This window comes from Triturus cristatus, chromosome 4_2 (assembly GCF_964204655.1).
Source record: "Triturus cristatus chromosome 4_2, aTriCri1.1, whole genome shotgun sequence".
Classification (NCBI taxonomy): Eukaryota; Metazoa; Chordata; class Amphibia; order Caudata; family Salamandridae; genus Triturus; species Triturus cristatus.
This window is the reverse complement of record NC_140586.1, coordinates 40,241,408-40,261,367: the sequence shown is the minus strand read 5'-3', so window position 1 is coordinate 40,261,367 and position 19,960 is coordinate 40,241,408. Positions and strand designations below refer to the sequence as shown.

General features: G+C 43.9%; 1 protein-coding gene across 6 annotated transcripts in view; it reads left to right on the top strand.

Moving 5' to 3' along the window:
- LOC146832901 (breast cancer anti-estrogen resistance protein 3 homolog) overlaps positions 1-19,960 on the top strand; it is a 169,768-nt gene that overhangs the window by 105,160 nt on the left and 44,648 nt on the right. For all 6 annotated transcript variants that reach the window (XM_085600344.1, XM_085600347.1, XM_085600342.1 and 3 more), the window contains exon 4: positions 6,017-6,111. In XM_085600344.1, the coding sequence (XP_085456470.1) occupies positions 6,017-6,111 (95 nt within the window). The remainder of the gene's footprint in view (positions 1-6,016; positions 6,112-19,960) is intronic.

Sequence of the window (19,960 nt, the reverse complement as noted above, 5' to 3'; positions counted from 1 at the left end):
GAAATCACCACCATGGCGGGAATTTTCCTATGAAAAAGTATGGGAAAAATATTAAAGTTCATTATCCTTTAAGAGAAATGATTAAGAATGTTTTAGTATTAAATATGAAATCATGCAAAATATTTATTATTAATCTAGAACTATTAAAATAAAATGTAACATTTGCATTTTTTTATTTAATATATTTTAACTGTTGTTAAAAGTTATGTGTAGAACTTCATTAAATCAGTTTCAATTTTTACAAAAGTATAATTTGATTTTACTTTAAAATTAAGTTTGCTGTTGTATTTTAAAATAGTAAAATAAATATTTATTATTTATATATACTTCTTAAAATTATATATAATATATATGTACAAGCCCAAATCTGTGATACTATGCCTGGAATGATATGTTTTTGTCACTTTTTCAGTTTAGCATGGATGGCACTTGCTAATCCCATGCTTAAAGGTTTTGCTGTAAAAATGGCAAAAGATTTTGTCCCTCTCTAGCTCGGCGTAGATGCCACTATGTTAATCCTATGCTTACAAACTTTGGTGGAGAAACAGACAGTTGAGGTGAGCAGATTCCAGGGGTTGTGATGTTGTTAGTTGCTCTATATATATATATATATATATATATATATATATATCTATATCTATATCTATATCTATATCTCGCTCCAAGTTTGCCCGCAAACAAGGACGCACTCCACAGCAAATCGTAGGTAAGAGTAAGCATAACAGTCTGATACTGTTTCCAGCTCTCATGTCGATGTTAAGCCTGACGCGTTTCGAACTTCATGTTCTCTTCAGAGGCTCGACCAATGAGTTCGCGCTGACACACCCACTCATTTATACTAATTAGGCATCCTCTAATGGACTTCAACGCAATGCCTGCTGGATTTTGTAGTGTGTGTCTCCCCAGACGGATGCACGTTTGTTTAGAAGCTGTTGTTAATCCCAGCCCATGGATGGGCCTCAGACTGCGTGCCACTCGTAGATTCATTGTGCATGCTGTTCCATTTCGTTGGGCTCGGCAGAATATCCGGGCCCCATGGCCCCCAGGGATCAAGGGATGGTGCATCCTTCGCGGCCGGGCCGCCGCGTGTCATATCTCGCTCCAAGTTTGCCCGCAAACAAGGACGCACTCCACAGCAAATCGTAGGTAAGAGTAAGCATAACAGTCTGATACTGTTTCCAGCTCTCATGTCGATGTTAAGCCTGACGCGTTTCGAACTTCATGTTCTCTTCAGAGGCTCGACCAATGAGTTCGTGCTGACACACCCACTCATTTATACTAATTAGGCATCCTCTAATGGACTTCAACGCAATGCCTGCTGGATTTTGTAGTGTGTGTCTCCCCAGACGGATGCACGTTTGTTTAGAAGCTGTTGTTAATCTCAGCCCATGGATGGGCCTCAGACTGCGTGCCACTCGTAGATCCTTTGTGCATGCTGTTCCATTTCGTTGGGCTCGGCAGAATTTCCGGGCCCCATGGCCCCCAGGGATCAAGGGATGGTGCATCCTTCGCGGCCGGGCCGCCGCGTGTCATATCTCGCTCCAAGATTGCCCGCAAACAAGGACGCACTCCACAGCAAATCGTAGGTAAGAGTAAGCATAACAGTCTGATACTGTTTCCAGCTCTCATGTCGATGTTAAGCCTGACGCGTTTCGAACTTCATGTTCTCTTCAGAGGCTCGACCAATGAGTTCGCGCTGACACACCCACTCATTTATACTAATTAGGCATCCTCTAATGGACTTCAACGCAATGCCTGCTGGATTTTGTAGTGTGTGTCTCCCCAGACGGATGCACGTTTGTTTAGAAGCTGTTGTTAATCTCAGCCCATGGATGGGCCTCAGACTGCGTGCCACTCGTAGATCCTTTGTGCATGCTGTTCCATTTCGTTGGGCTCGGCAGAATTTCCGGGCCCCATGGCCCCCAGGGATCAAGGGATGGTGCATCCTTCGCGGCCGGGCCGCCGCGTGTCATATCTCGCTCCAAGTTTGCCCGCAAACAAGGACGCACTCCACAGCAAATCGTAGGTAAGAGTAAGCATAACAGTCTGATACTGTTTCCAGCTCTCATGTCGATGTTAAGCCTGACGCGTTTCGAACTTCATGTTCTCTTCAGAGGCTCGACCAATGAGTTCGTGCTGACACACCCACTCATTTATACTAATTAGGCATCCTCTAATGGACTTCAACGCAATGCCTGCTGGATTTTGTAGTGTGTGTCTCCCCAGACGGATGCACGTTTGTTTAGAAACTGTTGTTAATCTCAGCCCATGGATGGGCCTCAGACTGCGTGCCACTCGTAGATCCTTTGTGCATGCTGTTCCATTTCGTTGGGCTCGGCAGAATTTCCGGGCCCCATGGCCCCCAGGGATCAAGGGATGGTGCATCCTTCGTGGCCGGGCCGCCGCGTGTCATATCTCGCTCCAAGTTTGCCCGCAAACAAGGACGCACTCCACAGCAAATCGTAGGTAAGAGTAAGCATAACAGTCTGATACTGTTTCCAGCTCTCATGTCGATGTTAAGCCTGACGCGTTTCGAACTTCATGTTCTCTTCAGAGGCTCGACCAATGAGTTCGCGCTGACACACCCACTCATTTATACTAATTAGGCATCCTCTAATGGACTTCAACGCAATGCCTGCTGGATTTTGTAGTGTGTGTCTCCCCAGACGGATGCACGTTTGTTTAGAAGCTGTTGTTAATCTCAGCCCATGGATGGGCCTCAGACTGCGTGCCACTCGTAGATCCTTTGTGCATGCTGTTCCATTTCGTTGGGCTCGGCAGAATTTCTGGGCCCCATGGCCCCCAGGGATCAAGGGATGGTGCATCCTTCGCGGCCGGGCCGCCGCGTGTCATATCTCTCTCCAAGTTTGCCCGCAAACAAGGACGCACTCCACAGCAAATCGTAGGTAAGAGTAAGCATAACAGTCTGATACTGTTTCCAGCTCTCATGTCGATGTTAAGCCTGACGCGTTTCGAACTTCATGTTCTCTTCAGAGGCTCGACCAATGAGTTCGCGCTGACACACCCACTCATTTATACTAATTAGGCATCCTCTAATGGACGTCAACGCAATGCCTGCTGGATTTTGTAGTGTGTGTCTCCCCAGACGGATGCACGTTTGTTTAGAAGCTGTTGTTAATCTCAGCCCATGGATGGGCCTCAGACTGCGTGCCACTCGTAGATCCTTTGTGCATGCTGTTCCATTTCGTTGGGCTCGGCAGAATTTCCGGGCCCCATGGCCCCCAGGGATCAAGGGATGGTGCATCCTTCGCGGCCGGGCCGCCGCGTGTCATATCTCGCTCCAAGTTTGCCCGCAAACAAGGACGCACTCCACAGCAAATCGTAGGTAAGAGTAAGCATAACAGTCTGATACTGTTTCCAGCTCTCATGTCGATGTTAAGCCTGACGCGTTTCGAACTTCATGTTCTCTTCAGAGGCTCGACCAATGAGTTTGCGCTGACACACCCACTCATTTATACTAATTAGGCATCCTCTACTGGACTTCAACGCAATGCCTGCTGGATTTTGTAGTGTGTGTCTCCCCAGACGGATGCACGTTTGTTTAGAAGCTGTTGTTAATCTCAGCCCATGGATGGGCCTCAGACTGCGTGCCACTCGTAGATCCTTTGTGCATGCTGTTCCATTTCGTTGGGCTCGGCAGAATTTCCGGGCCCCATGGCCCCCAGGGATCAAGGGATGGTGCATCCTTCGCGGCCGGGCCGCCGCGTGTCATATCTCGCTCCAAGTTTGCCCGCAAACAAGGACGCACTCCACAGCAAATCGTAGGTAAGAGTAAGCATAACAGTCTGATACTGTTTCCAGCTCTCATGTCGATGTTAAGCCTGACGTGTTTCGAACTTCATGTTCTCTTCAGAGGCTCGACCAATGAGTTCGCGCTGACACACCCACTCATTTATACTAATTAGGCATCCTCTAATGGACTTCAACGCAATGCCTGCTGGATTTTGTAGTGTGTGTCTCCCCAGACGGATGCACGTTTGTTTAGAAGCTGTTGTTAATCTCAGCCCATGGATGGGCCTCAGACTGCGTGCCACTCGTAGATCCTTTTTGCATGCTGTTCCATTTCGTTGGGCTCGGCAGAATTTCCGGGCCCCATGGCCCCCAGAGATCAAGGGATGGTGCATCCTTCGCGGCCGGGCCGCCGCGTGTCCTATCTCGCTCCAAATTTGCCCGCAAACAAGGACGCACTCTGAAGAGAGCATGAAGTTCGAAACGCGTCAGGCTTAACATCGACATGAGAGCTGGAAACAGTATCAGACTGTTATGCTTACTCTTACCTACGATTTGCTGTGGAGTGCGTCCTTGTTTGCGGGCAAACTTGGAGCACCCAGAGTTCTCTGCTTCTTTTTTGCATAATTTATTCGTCACTCTATGCCTGAAAGGGTATTTCTTTGATATATATATATATATATATATATATATATATATATATATATATATATATATATATATATATATATATATATATATATATATATATATATATATATGCGGCTGTGGTGAAATAAACTTTTCAAATTGAAGATTTCGGAGTCTATGCCTGGTCCATCGGATTAAAGGAGTACAGAAGGTGAATAATATATATACATGTGATCAAGACAGTTGTTTACTGTCGAAACGCGTAATGCTGCTACTAAGCCAAAATTGCTGACAACTCGAGCAATAAACTGCACTGAAACTCTCAACACGCTGTGGTCTGTACCTGTTTTTTCCGGATATCCGAAAACAGATGGGACGGTGATACTTGATATATATATATATATATATATACATATACACATACAAGCACACCCACACACACATACATATGTATGTATATGTATATATATATTAATAATGGGCTTACTCTTTGGTGAGTGTGTGTCTGTATGAACCTTCCCTTGCCTGAACCCCTCTTTACATTTCCCTAACCCCTGACCATTTAGTAAAATAAGTATTCGCCATTTTGCAGCCAGTCCCATAAAGGTTTACTACTAAACGATGCTTACGAGTGGGGAGATCTCCGCTCATAAAAGATAGGGGAGGTGGAGGTCTCAGGTTAGTGAATAGTATTTTGCAGTACCTGAGCAGAAGTACTGTAGTGCTACTTTGTGCACCTACAAAAAGTTTGTGAATAGGTCACTGTGTAACAGGAAACCTTGGGCTGAAATCCTGGCCTTCATGCTAGGACAAATTGTGTAATCATAGGAAACATGCAAAACCTGCAAAAAAATAACTGTTTTGGTTGCACAAGTGGTAATGTATAGTAGGAATTATTTTTTAAATCCTTGAACATTTCTGTTTAGAAATTACACTTTTTAAACACACCTTTCTCAATATAATGAAAGACTGAAGCACCACTGTCAAGAATAAGGAAATGTTTTATCTTAGTTTTATGAAACTTTGCCATGTTTTACATGTTATATGAGGTGTGAATTACATCATGGTTTGGGCAGTGCTTTGACTTTTAGGACCCAGTAAGATCCTTGGTTCGGCTGTGGCTCAGTTCTGCGGAAGAATTTATGGCTTGCCCCCTCTAGTTAAATGTTGGGATACAACAGATCCCTCCAGTGCTACCTCTTGCTGTCCCAGTACTGGCACAGCTCTACCAGTGCACCTCTGTCGCTCCATATGGTACATCGTGCTGTTCCAGTACTGGGACCCACACACTGTTCTCGCATTGTACCTATTCAACACATCCTGCTATTTGAGTACCTATACACAGCTCTAGCCATTCCTACTCAGCTGTGATCTGCAGCAACTACTGCCTTTCCAGTGTCTGGACTCACACACAGCTCTGCCAGTGCACACCTGCTCTTACAATATTACAATACACACATACACACCCACCTCTGACTCCATACCCCAGCCCGACACACCTGCCCCCTGAGATCCATTGTAACTCTGAACCGGCTTTAGTTCGCAATCCCGGTGTACATTTTCCTAGAAATCCAACGAATATACAACGCTCAACAAAAACTGCCAGGGACCTGAAATCTGACTGTTTTTTCCACAGAACCAAAGAAAAAAGTGGAAGTCAACCCGCGAACTTGGACACTGTTGGGAGGAGACCATCTATGTACACAGCACAGTCCGACAGCAACCTGTTAGGTGAGACTGTCTCTACATCACAATTTTCTAACATGTGTCAAAAGGTGCATAACTTACACTTCATCACTACAAAACATTAAAAACACATATTTTTCTGTGCCTCAACCCCCAGGCCCCATTAGAATTCATGCTGTATACTTAGGGAGGTCAAGAAATAGGGATGTAGAAGGGGACCCACCATGGACCTCAGATCCTCTTACATTAACAGAAACAGCCCTAGTCATGGTAAAAAGGTGCTTCCATTTGAGAACATCTGTCCACATCTCTCAGCCATTCCTATTTGCGGGGTATTCACTGATCACCAGTGATTAGCAATGTCCCTTTTAGCTAGGATAACACCCACCTCCACCAGAGCCCACTCACCCTGGGAACCCCCTCCTTGTGCATCATCCTTAGGAGTAGCAGTTTGGAAGAGAGATCAATGGGTCTACTCAATGCTTGCGACAGGGTCTGGACGATGTTGAACAACTCTATATCATATGGAAGAAGTCACTTGCGTCCAGATGCAAGCTAGTGCACCTGGAAAGGGGCCCTGTCCATCTTTCAAAGCCATTTGAGTGTATAGTAGATTCTGTGCAGATACTTAATTTGGATTAAGGGCATTCTGGGTGAGATGGTCAGCATTCAAGGGGCCATTGACCCTTCTCTCCAGTCCTCCTCCTTGACTGAAGCAAGATACTTCTCCACCGCAATCGTAGAGCCTTGAAAAAGTTTGTAACACCCTCAAAATCCATCCTTTACCCAGTTACTAAATTACTCTTCTGGCCAAAATCAGGTCAAATTCCAGAAATAACTTTACATCTACTTGATAAACCTACAGCACAGGTCCTAATTGCGGATATTTACAAAACTAGGACTTAATTTAACTTCAAATTATTCTTGCAGAGTCACGAACGACTTCACTCAATCCCTTACCCTGATTTCACCAAGGGCCAGATGTGTCACCTTTTTTAGCGGTCGCAAACGGATAATAGGCCCGTTTGTGACCGCTAAATAGGTCTGTGCAATGTACAAATCCTATTTTGCGAGTCTGTAACCTATTACCGACTTGCAAAATAGGGTTTGCGAATCGCTATTAGGAATTGGCGTGCCAAGGGCATCCCTTCTTAATAGCGAGTCGCACTTCTGTGTACGATTGTTTTGCGACTGCAAATGCGGTCGCGAAACGCTCACAGTTTTCCATTAACAAAGGGGAAGGGACCCCTTTCCCTTTGAGACTGGCAGCGAAAATATTTTTTAAGAGCAAGCAGTGGTCGGACCACTGCCTACTCTTAAAAAATGAAACAGAAACATTTCATTTTTCTTTTTTAAATGCATCCCGTTTTCCTATAAGGAAAAAGGGGCTACATTAAAAAAAAAAAAGACTTATTTCAAAAGTAGTCACAGACATGGTGGTCTGCTGACCCTAGCAGGCCACTATCTCTGTGAGTGCTGGCCATTCCCAAAGGGGTTGCAAATTGCGACTTGCTTCATGAATATTAATGAGACAGGTCGTTTGCGACCCCATTGGGAATTGCAAACAGTGTCTGAGACACTGTTGTACATTCCATTTTGTGAGTCACAATATGCTGCAATATGCGACTCGCAAAATGGAATGGTTTTTCATCTGTCCCCAAATTTTGAAATCCCTATGCAGCCTCAGGCCCCAAATACCCACAGTCTGGCTGCCTGTGGAATCCATGTCTCTTGCATTATGACGTTTGTTACGTCAGTCCGCCATTCCGCCCGATCCAGTGGATAGCTTGGTGCAAGCTATCTAGAACCACTCTAGTCATGGGGGTTAAAATCATAGGGAATGAGGATCCGTAAAGAAGGCCTGAAATATCTGTTCCTCTAAGTTTGTGTAACTCGAGGCAAAAGGCAGGATCATCTCTGTTCCCAAACAACCATTTATACACAGTGGCCAGTTGGGATGCCCAGTAGTAGCGGTGTATGTGTGCCAGTGTCCGTCAAACAGCGATTGGATACACTCCTTCAATTTGTCCGACACAGTTCTTGGTTGTTTACTTGCCTATAGGAAACTGTGTGTGTATGCCTGCACTGGGCTGAAGAAACAGGGAGGGATTTCATACTGGTAAAGCTGAAGAACATTAAGGCGTCATTACAAGTGGCCCAGTTAATTGCGATATGTGTGGTTACTTCTATTACCACACATATCGCCATTAAGAGATTGGCAGCAAGCACCACAACCCCCCAGCTTTCCCCCGATACATTTCAAAAGGTCTAACCTGCCCAAATTTACCAGGGAAAAATGTCAGATACCTAACAGGACATGTGGATTTTGATACAATAACTCAAAAATCGGCAGGTTATACCCCATTATAGGGGACAAACTCATAATTCGGAGTTATTTATTGAACCCAATAAATTCTGACCCAGCGGAGTCAGTTTTGATCAATTCTAATCAATATTGGCCAAAACACCATACCACTCTTAATGACAGCCAAAGAATTTTGGGGAGCAAGATCATTTTGTATAACACCACCTTACCAATGATAGTAATCAGTAGTCCGTTCGAACCCTGTATGTCCAGGTTTATCACTCCATAGGGGTGTCATATTGAATTCCCAACATTGCTCCGATTCAAGCGCAATGCTAGTGACAAGGCAATTAAAGCTAATGGTTTCTAAGCATAGGTTGGTTTGCCAGCTGGTCACTGCCACTTTAATTGGCACAGTTCACCTCCAGATTGGAGGCCTTTCCGTAGACTCAGAGGATATCCATCAGTCTCTCCCCATCTATAACTGGTAGCGATAAAAGAGAAGCTTGTCATCCACATACAAGGATATGCGGTCCTTGATACTCCTCATTGGAAACCCTGTACCAACTCACCACTTTGAACCGAAGTTGCAAGAGACACCATAATCAGAATGAATAGCACGAGAGGAGAAAGGCATCCCTCCCTAGCGCCGGCGTGCATTGGAAAGGAACTGGAGGAGAATGATCGATGAAAAGTCCTTTCTTCCCAATCGATTATATATGTTGTTTGCACATGTCTTTTCCAAATACTTTCCAATGATACTTTTTTTAATAATTGGTGCTCCTTTCGGTCTTTTAAATCTCAAGGGAGACACACAACTGCTTTATACATCAGATAAGCCTCTCATCTATATGAAAGGGCACACACCATTTCAGTATCTCAGTTTATTCTAAATACAAAATTTTAATTTCCATGATTTGGCAACAATTCTTCATTTGTGATGACTAGCCGTGTGCTTTTTTCATTTCATTCTCAAACCTGTTCCTGACACATTTCAGGATAAGAATCCCATCATAATGCCACAATACATCGTATATTGCTCATATTCCAGCTGTTCGGAAGCTACTCCGGCTACCAGATTAACTGGGATAAGTCTCTAGCATTTCCAATGACGCAAGATATACTGACTATGCCACCCAGCGGACAAGCTATAATTGTCACAGACAAATATAAATACTTAGGCTTCATGATATCACAGACGGAGGCAGAATTCATGGACGATAATCTACTCCCCCAAGTAAATAGGCTACGGAGAGACATTATACACCAGAGAACACTGCCACTCTCACTAGTAGGAAGAGCGGCTCTTTTTAAAATGATGGCACTGCTGCGTCTACTATACGTCCCCCAGAACACTCCATATACAATTCTGGCCGAGTTCTTTACTCGACTCGGAAGTGAGACAGTTATTATGGAATGGTGGAAACTCCAGGATAGCGCTTCATAAATACAGCGGGGTGTCTATGAAGAGGGCCTAGCGATACCAGATATCCGCAAGTACTACTGGGCCGCGCAACTGGTCACGATTAATGATTGGGTCAATGTGGGGAGGGAGGAACCAGCATATCGAGTGGACCACCATTCAATGGGACAGAAAGGATATTTACCTGCATTGTACAGTAGGGAATTAACAAACAAATTACCTAAACATACCCAAACAACAGTACGAATTTGGAGGGAGACAACAAGAGCCTTGGATGGAAAGGCAAATTAACAGAGCGCACTCCCGTATGGAATAGTGATCTTCTGTGAGAAGTGCGCTGACTGCGGGGCTTTCGCGCATGGATGCTACTGAGTATAGAGTACTTAGGAGATGTTTGGAAAGGGCAAACAATGGTAGAATTCTCCAGAATACAGTCAGACTATCAAATGCCAGATACAGAACATTACCGATACATACAAATGAAACATGCTTTGAAAACACATATTAGATTGGGAGACCACATACCCGAATATGCACCATTAGAAGATAGAATACTCCTAGACCCAATAACAGAAAGAGCCACCTCCCTCCTATATAAGAAAATAATGAATAACGCCTCTGACCCCCTAGTGGCCCTGGGGGAGGCATGGGAGGGCGATGTGGGGATCTTGGAGGAGGATGACTGCGAGGAGGCCATGCAGAGCCCCAGGACAGTGGCCATTAGAGTACAATTTCGCCTCATACAGCTCTGATTTCTCCAAAGGCCCTACACAACCAGAACAAGACTATACCGAATGGGTAAATGCCCCTCGAGCAACTGTACGAGGGGATGCGGGGAAGAGGGTACCTTTTTGCCCACGCTGTGGAGCTGCCCAGCGATACTTAGATATTGGACCAGGGTCACACAGGTAATGACAGCAGTGGTGGGGCAATTGGTTCCGCTGGATGCCCAACGGGGGACTGGATCCACATCTTCAGGCAGTTGGGTGACAGACGCTACCCAAGGGGGGCTGGATCCACATCTTCAGGCAGACACTACACCCACTAACTGCCCCTCTGGGAGGCAAGGAGCATAGGCAGCTGAAACACAATCAGGTGGAGTGGAGGAAATGCCCTGCCCAGCCCTCCTGCATTTATCAGTTAAACACCCTGCATTTCACCAGATTGCCCGAATTACTGGATTTCACATGGGGAAAGCCGCAGTGGAGCACCCAGCTAACCCCAACAAGTTTACCTACACAGGCTGGGACAGGCAGCAGAGAATTTCAAAATGCTGATGAGGAAATAATCCTCCCCGGCTCTCTCAGGGTGCTCTATTTTAAGGGGGAGCAGGTGCCCCAATCCACCAGCACACCATCCCAAGCTACCCACCAGTGTCAGCAACCGAATGTTGGGGCCTCCGCACGGTGCTCAGCTCATGAGCTTGGATGCATCCAACTGGCAGCACAGTACCTCCGCACGATTCAGCTTATCCTGTGTCCAGCTTGCATCAGAATCTGCCTTTGCTCACCAAGCAGCAGCGGTGGCCACCAATGCGATACCTTCTTCTTAGGCTGCAGGGGCCACTGCCATCATGGAGTGCCATCTTCTGCATTTCTGCCCTGGCTTTGCCCATGGACAGAGGAGGTTCCTCTTGTTGTTGCAGGACCAGACTCCCCCGTTGATGTCTGTGCCGGGCTTGGCTGCCCCAGTCTGTAGATTTGCCAGATCCAGGTCCCCCGCAAGAGCACCCAAGAGGTTTGTACCGGAAGCACAAACAGCCGAAGGATGTCCGCTGTGGGGCCGACTGGTTCCCACCCTGCCAAGCAGCACCACAGCATATTTTGGCTGTTATCAGGATGTTGAGAGGATTTTGGATGCAGGGTCTAAGGCTCATGAAGAGGCATCCGCCATCTTGGCTAGGCTAGCCATAAGTGTTGTCATTTTTACACTCTTCTCTAACCCAAAGCTGCTAAACTATATGCCCAGAATGAGTCCGACCCAGATGAGTAATAGGCCATGTACACCCCAAAGATGCAACCCTCAAGTAAACATCTTAAGCACAATACTAGAATCTATTTCAAGACCTCAATATATAGGAATCAAAATACCAATTGTATTTTTAATATTAAGAATGACAATAGGCATGACACTGGCTAGTATAACTGCAAAATTGTGTTCGCAGGGTATTTTTGCCATTTCACTCACACCCACCCCTTCCCCACTCTTGCCCCCCTCCCTTTTGTCTCCTGATCTGGTATGAAAAAAGATGCAGTTAGAACGTAAATATTGACTCACGTATATACCAGAGGATAAACTAACGTAGATTGGCTCCTAAGAATTGCTGTAAATCTATTATAGCACCACAGTCTTCTTCTTATGCTCAAAAATGGACCTAACAAAGGATGCTTCGCGTGAAATCTTTACCATTGTGAAAACCATCTACAGCCCACAACTGGTAGTCCTGATATCCCATCCCAGCATAGCCTGAACTGAAAGGTTCTCTAAATACTTTGAAAAGGAGACTAAAAAACATTCAGTATCCTCAAGCCAGGAAGTTGGAGGATGGCAGCCCTGCTCTCTGGCTCTCTCTTTTTGACTAATTATTTTCATAAATTCAGCCTCATATCTAAGGAACGGACCTTGCAGGCTTTTCTTACCTGAAAGTTGGGCTTTTCCTGTGATCCCTGTCAGCCTCTAATTCTCATGAGGTGATCAGGTGATATCCTACCAGTTTTCAAGAGGTTTTTTGTAATTCCTTGTGCTCAGCCATGATGTCTCAGATCTGGAAGAAGGCAAAGGTTGTTCAACTTCTAAAAAAAAGCTTCAGGTGACCAGGGCATTTTTTTCTAACTTAAGACCCAACTCACTTTTCCCTATGGCAGCTAAAATGCTCACAAAACTGATAAATGTCCAACTTTGTGACAACTTGAAACTTAACGATTTCTTACAGTCAAGCCAGTCCAGTTTCAGACACCAATTACATGAAAATGGGGCGACCCAGAAATAATCAGGAGGACCGGGATAATTCGTGATCCGTAACAACAGTTGTCCAGTCAGAGAGATCCACTTACCGGATAAGGTTCGATGACTTAATTTATCCTAATTCCTTTTTATATTTAATTTCCCCAACCCATATAACTCGAAGATAGGGGTAGATATTGTTTCCGAGAGTCAGGGAGAATATGTTAAGTTATCAGAAACTCAACACCACACACAAAAGAAACACATTTCTTTATGTATACTTTTTTGTATTTTGAAAAACAACATGTATAAATACACAATATGCGCATATGGTTGCTCCAAAGAGGAATGTGAAGGGGTGCTCTGGGAAAGAGTGCTTGTGCGAGACGTTTTTAAACCAAAAACGGAAAGCGGAAGTACACCTATTACATACATCATCTTATTTATACAATAGCCCGTTTGTATATATAAGAACAATCTCACCTACAGCGAGGCAAGCATATCATTCATTATTGCCCCTTTGTGAAACCATTATAAAATCCAGGCTGTAAAGGATGTCTACGGCAAGTTTATAGGGAGGGGGCCAATCTAAGCCTCAAAGCGGATCTTTATCAGGACTGGGAACTAATTGGAACGGGGAGCAACCTGGAAGGCTCATCTGGTGTCCAGGCTGCTGAGTTCATCATCTAAATCATGCGGGCCAAGTGGCTCCTGAATGACAAGGGATTTAATCCCGCCCTTAAAGACGAGTAAACGCTGTCAGCCTTGGTGCAGAAGTAATATATATCCTTAAGGCAAGAGTCCAATTTATGTTCTTGCCAACGCGGTAGAGCTACCTCCACGGTGTTGTCAGTCTGAACTGATACTCTATGACAGATGGAAAGCCTACCTGGACTAAAATAAATAGGAGGTCTCCTTCAACTCAAAATAAGAATTCAAGTCTACAGCGCTCACAAGAACATAAATTGAACTCATGCCCTAAGGATATGTATTACTATTGCCTCAAGGCTGACCGTTTTCACTAGTTTTTAAGGGCTGGATTAAATCCCTTGCTGTTCAGGATCCAGTTGTCCCTCATGATTTAGATGACTCCTAGGTGATTTAGACGGTTCCTCATTAAGCCCAACTCTGTCTACCATCTTTATGCCCCCCCACCACTCTGATTGAATCCTTTGGCTTTAAAGTAGTTTCTTAAGTGAACGACACACGGCTGACCCTTATTACTGAATCCATTGCCAGCCACAACCCTGGACATTTGAAATCATCTATGTCCAGAGTTCTCGGTTGGATGCAAGCAAGCACTGAAAAAACAGAACTCTTACTCTTAGGCCATGCTAAGGAGAATTGGTTTAAGAATTGCTGGCCCGAGGACCTTCTACCCCTGCCACTGCCTGTCTCCGTAACGAGAAGTTTGGGTGAAAAGTTTAACAATAAGTCGCATTTCCAGCCTCAAGTTTTGTCAGTGGTTGGCACACATGTTGCTCTGCTCGACTTGCGTAAAAAAATCTTACGTTTTCTCCCAATGTTGACACGCAAAAGCGTGGTTTATGCCTTAATCACTTTGTGGCTGGATAATGCTACCTTTCTCTTTGATGGCTTACCGGATAAACTGATTAGCCGGTTGCGAACTCTTCAAAATGCGGCCGCAAAGCTAATTTTGAAGCTCCCTAGATGGCCATCTGTCTTCCGCTAGCTTAATACACTGCACTGGCTTACAGTAAAAAAGCTGTGTTTGTTAAAATCCCTTCTCCTGCCTTATTTGCTTTTTACAAATCTGGACCTGACTATCTTTCAGGCCGCATAGTTCATTATAGGCCATGGAAAACTCTTAGATCATCTCATGCTTTGTAGACAGAGATTCCCAGGTTCAGACAGTCCAGCCTGGGAGGCTGCTCCTCATCAGAAATGAGATATTGTTCAGGGAAGCTCGTTAAACTTGCATTTTCGCAATGTGCTAATTTTGGATGGTTAATTGGTTTGCTCTAATCTTGTCACAGCGCCAGGACACTCCTCGGAGTAGCTGTCACGCTTTATGAATCTAGTGATTCATTCATTGATAGGGAATATGGACTAGTTGGGCTTCGTGGCATGAAACCTGCAAGTGGACCCCTTGTTCTCTCCAAGCCACAGCTCGCCTAACCAGGACCAGACAGGGGTTTTATTACACCAGGCGTTTCCCCAGTGGACTGGAGCTCTTGGGGGCCGATTTGAGGGCCCAGTGTCACTTCTGGTGCCTCTGTCACTTTCCTCAGCTCAAGAGGTTAATTACAGCAGGCAGTGGGAGGCTTCAAGAGAGATAGAAAGGGAGGTAGGGAGGGGGAAGGTAGAGAGAAAGCAATCACAGAGGAAGAAGAGAGTGGAGAGAGAGAGTGGATGGATGGATGGTCGTACGTATGTCCGGACAGACGGACATATGTATCGGCGGACAGACAGATGGGTGGATGGATGGATATATGGATGGATGGATGACGAGGAGACCAAGGGAGCAGGCTGGTTTGACTATTTTTGCAAGGGCTGCCTTTGGTTCCCCAGTCCGACACTGTGCCTAACTACCACAATCCCATTAAACCTCTTCAGGGTCAAAGGCATAGACACAGCCAACATGTGGAGATGTCTGTTATTTTTTGTACTATGTACTTTACGTATTCCTATCTGACATAGTATGAAGCCTGTGTTTGCTGCAACGATACTAATATGTACATTTTATCCGTGGAAAACAATTTCCATATATCATACTAAAATTATTTGCTCATTTTCTATCATAAAATGATGGTCACCTTCCTTAGTAATATAGTGGTCAATATTTTCTAGGCAAAGAAGCCAATCAGAGTACTCTCTCAGTCAACCATTCACAGGCTATGATTAAAAAACACATTAGTCTCAACACACTTTTTGTAGGTATTTTAAAAAAAAAAAGGTTTACTATATTAAGTCCCTTCAGGTCCAGAACATTTTTTTCGTGTATATGATCATTTAATACTCAATCACTCAATGCAATTTACATGAAGCACACTTCTCAAGGGGTAAGACTATTCTGAAACTCAAACAGATAACAAAAAAATGAAAATTATAATACACACCAGAGATAATGCCTTTATATTTTCTTTGTGTATTATGTTTATTTAGAAAAATGTTAAAGTGCTCCATTACAATGTAGTTTTGTGTGGAGGCTGGCCTCACTTAACCCAACATACAAGCAAGGGGATCCTTCCGCCAATAGGTTATTCAGAAAGGATTTTGAAAGGGCCCCGTGAAACGAGAGACTAATTTCTCCATTTCAAATCAATATCCAGCATGTATTAATCTCAGACAAAGCAACGTTCGGATGTGATGGTGATCTGGCTGGGGTTTGGATGGGGCCAGTGGGGTGATAGTGGGAAAGAGCCAACTGTAGATGGAGGACAGAGTGAGTGAAAACACAAGAACTTGTGTGGAGTGCTCAAAAACAAAGCAAAAAGTAGCTCCAAAAACAGGAACAGTGGATGAACACAAGTACTTGGTCCATGCTCTGGGGGTGGGCTAAACAAAAGTAAAGGCATGACTCATTCTGCCATGGACAAACGAGGACAAAGGATTTGAGAGGGACGATGGAGCAAGCAAATGGTAAACATATGGTTGGGCTGAAACATACTGAATTGCAAACAACATACAACATGTCTCTCTGAGACAGCAAATGCGATGTTTAGCTGAGACCTAAAAATTACAGGCCTTCGGATTCCACTGGTCAAGTCACTGTAGGGCAGGCAGGCGGCATGCAGCAGGACTGCCAATCATTTATAGTGTGAAAACAATACTGGCCTGTAGTAATGGGGAACACTCAATTGGATGGCACTGTACAAGCTATGCATTGCTCACCCGTGCAAAGATAGGAGACACATCATGAAAATCTGGCATTGGTATAGCTCTCCAAAGCACACGTTGAACACCTTTATATTGTGTCACTTGTTAGAACTAGATTTGCCTTGTTTTCCTGCTGATTTCGAGTCATCTCATCAGCAATTGCATATTTGTGAAAAGGCCTCCAGTTCTTCAGTTTTAACCAGTTCCTAGTTCAATGCTACCATTTGTTTGCTTGAGTTTTGCTTTTACTGCACTAGCGCTGCTGTGTACCAATGATCGCTGCGCATGCAACAAAGGGAGGTCGTCTACTGCCTGGCACCTTGGTGTGACTAGTGCTGCAACATCACTGCACTTAGCAACCTTTGGGGACTTCATTTCACGCTCTGGCTATCCATGACCACCACGCTCACTTACAAAGGCAGCTGAACTCTTTCAGACACACAGGCATTTGAGGACCATCTTCAATTATTTCCACACTTTGTGATTGAAGGTCAGTATACTTCCCGGGAGAAAAATCTTAATAGCACTGATCCACAATGCTCTTATCTGTTTTGGGTTCGATGCACAGACTTCCCTTTGGCTACACAGTTCACCACCCAGCTCCCACTATAAGTTAATGTTGAGCTCTGTAGGATCACAGGCGGCCATTTTGGAAGGTTAACTGTCAAGACCAGTAAACAATTCGAAGTGTTATGTTTACCTACTATATGTAGCCCACTTCTCCCGTGGGATTCAGAAACCTCTGTGTTTAGGGGTTGTGAAAACGCTTCCTTTACCCGAGTCCTCTATTCTAAGAAAGCTCAGATCACCTCTGGAAATAGTTATAAAGGTCGCCCTTCCCTCCAGCCCAGAGATACCATTTTCTTTCCCAAACGCTGGCTTTGCCTGGCCAGCCCTTGCAGGGCGGGGTGTTATGGGTAATCATGAGTCACTCTTAATTAACATTAGCAGCAGCTAAGGACTAAGACAATGTTTATTCGAATATTATTAGATACGCCACTAGATGGCAGGATGACACAGCATGTGAATCTAAAAAAAGGTTAAATGCTGCATACATGTGTTTTTTAGGTCAAAGCTTACAGTCTGGTTTGCTAAAGACATTCAGAAAGATTCCCTGTGAATGCATTCCACCCCTTCCTTACCATTGACTTTGTGGTTTGTAACTCGCATTTTCTGGCTTTCTATTTGTTGGTTGTATTTGTTTTAGGCTATCCAGTTTCAGTTTGTTCCTCCCAAGGAGCAAAGCAATTTCACACTACATATCGTTGTATTCTTCCACGGGTGTTCCTTTCTGGAAACAGACCTGTAAATCTTAATATGATCAAAACAAATCAATACACTAGGTGATGCCATTTCCACACATTAGTTAGAGAGAGATAAACAATGTTTATTTAGACCATAGTCTTTAAAACCATACACAGCTTAAGATCCTCATAGTAAAACATTAAAAAAAAAACACAATATATTTTATCACAATTTACAAAAGATATATAGATCCCTAAAATTCTCGTCCATAGAATTCTCACTTTTGGGAGGACATTTAAAAAACAAATTATAAATCATCATCCCTCTTTTAATTTCTCCTTTATAAAGTCATGTGTTGCTTTCAGGAACTTCCCTAAAGCAATTGTAGTATCTAGGGATGACATATCCATAAAAAGACAAGCTGCTTGGGCACGTGAGTTCACCGTATATTTTAAAAATATTGGTCGTAAAAATACTTTTCGTATCGCTAAAATCAATGTGCAATCAAGCAATATATGCAAAATATCATTTCTTACCCCTATTCCACATTTACAAATACCATCCATTTGGATCAATGCTGCTTTTATTTTTCCATCCGACTTCCAAGGGTTAATACCCACTCGTACCCGTAAAATTTCGTGTCTTAACCATTTATTGGGCAAAAAGTCCAAATATGGGAACCGGTCCTCCCTTTCCCATGCACTCCTTACCCAATTAACTGATTTTTTCACCCTCAGATAATCAAGGTCTTGTGATCTAGAGAATTGTAGGCCTTGAACCCTAAGTATTTTCTTTGTAAAGAGTGTGTCCAGGGATGGCTGCGAGAGACTCAACTTTAGATGCGCCGCTACGGACTGGAGGGTTTTCCTTACATCTCGTGCCCAACCTCGGCTACTAGTTATAATTTCTTCTCTACACCATGTTGAGATCTTTTGCATACCCCCTAACTCCTGGCGATTCCAGAATCTTAATAAGGACATTTGGGTCTTTACATTCCAGGCTATTAGCCCTACCTCCATTCTAATTGCTTAGATCATGGCACTACTTGGCAAAGACAGCAGCATTTTTATAGTCTTTCCTTCTTCACAATTCCAACTCCTTTTGCCACTCAAATAGAGCACTTCTGCTCCTTACAGAACTTGCGGAAGGATCATGGTTTCAGATGCATTTAACAAGGGTCTATGAAACATGTCGCCGTATTCTTTATTACATTTTTTCAGGCCACACACTGACGAGGAGGCTTTTGCAACTTGTGCCTCCAAATGTGGATCCCACTTCAATGTACTGTCAAACCAAAGGCCCGGGTATTTATATTCACTTACAATTTCTAGTTTGTCTTGTCCTAAAAACCAATTAAAAATTTTATTTTTAGCTCTTTCCCCAAACTGTAAGACCTTTGTTTTATCCATATTACAATTAAAAACTTTTTATCACAGTAATTTTTAAACACATTTAATTTTATTTGGAGTCCCATTTCGGTTTGGTCAAGGATCACAAGATCGTCGGCGTATAAAAGACAGGACACTTTATTTCTATTCATAAGCGGACTCGCACTTTTTTCTATTTCCAGCGCTGCAGGGAGATCCGCCAGAAAAATAGAAAAAAGCAGGGGTGCCAAAACGCACCCCTGTCTAAGACCATTCTTTACAGGTATTTTATGAGTTAATTACCCATTTGTATCTCTAATGACCTGGGCCCAGTTGTCACTGTGTAACTCTTTTAAAACATTCAAAATGCCAACTGAAATGCCATAGTTTTCCAGGACTCCCCAGAGGCTATTACGATCCACAGAATCAAAAGCTGCCCGAAAATCGCCAAAGCAACAGAACAATTTACCATTTTGTTCAATCGACTTCCTGGCCATTGCCCACAGGGCAAAGCAATGATCTATTGTGGAATGACCTTCTTTAAACCCTCCTTGTTCAACTGGCACAATAGATCCCTCTTCAACCCAATCTTTTAATCTGCTTAAAATTGTTTTTGCAAAGATCTTTTGTCCTATATCTAACAGGTTAATAAGTCTGTAGTTCTTAGGTGCGTATACATCCCCTTTCTTGTGAATTGGCCTGATTCTTGCACCCTTCCAATTTGTGGGGATGTTCCCTGATTCCAAGATTACTACAAGCATTTGCAATGCA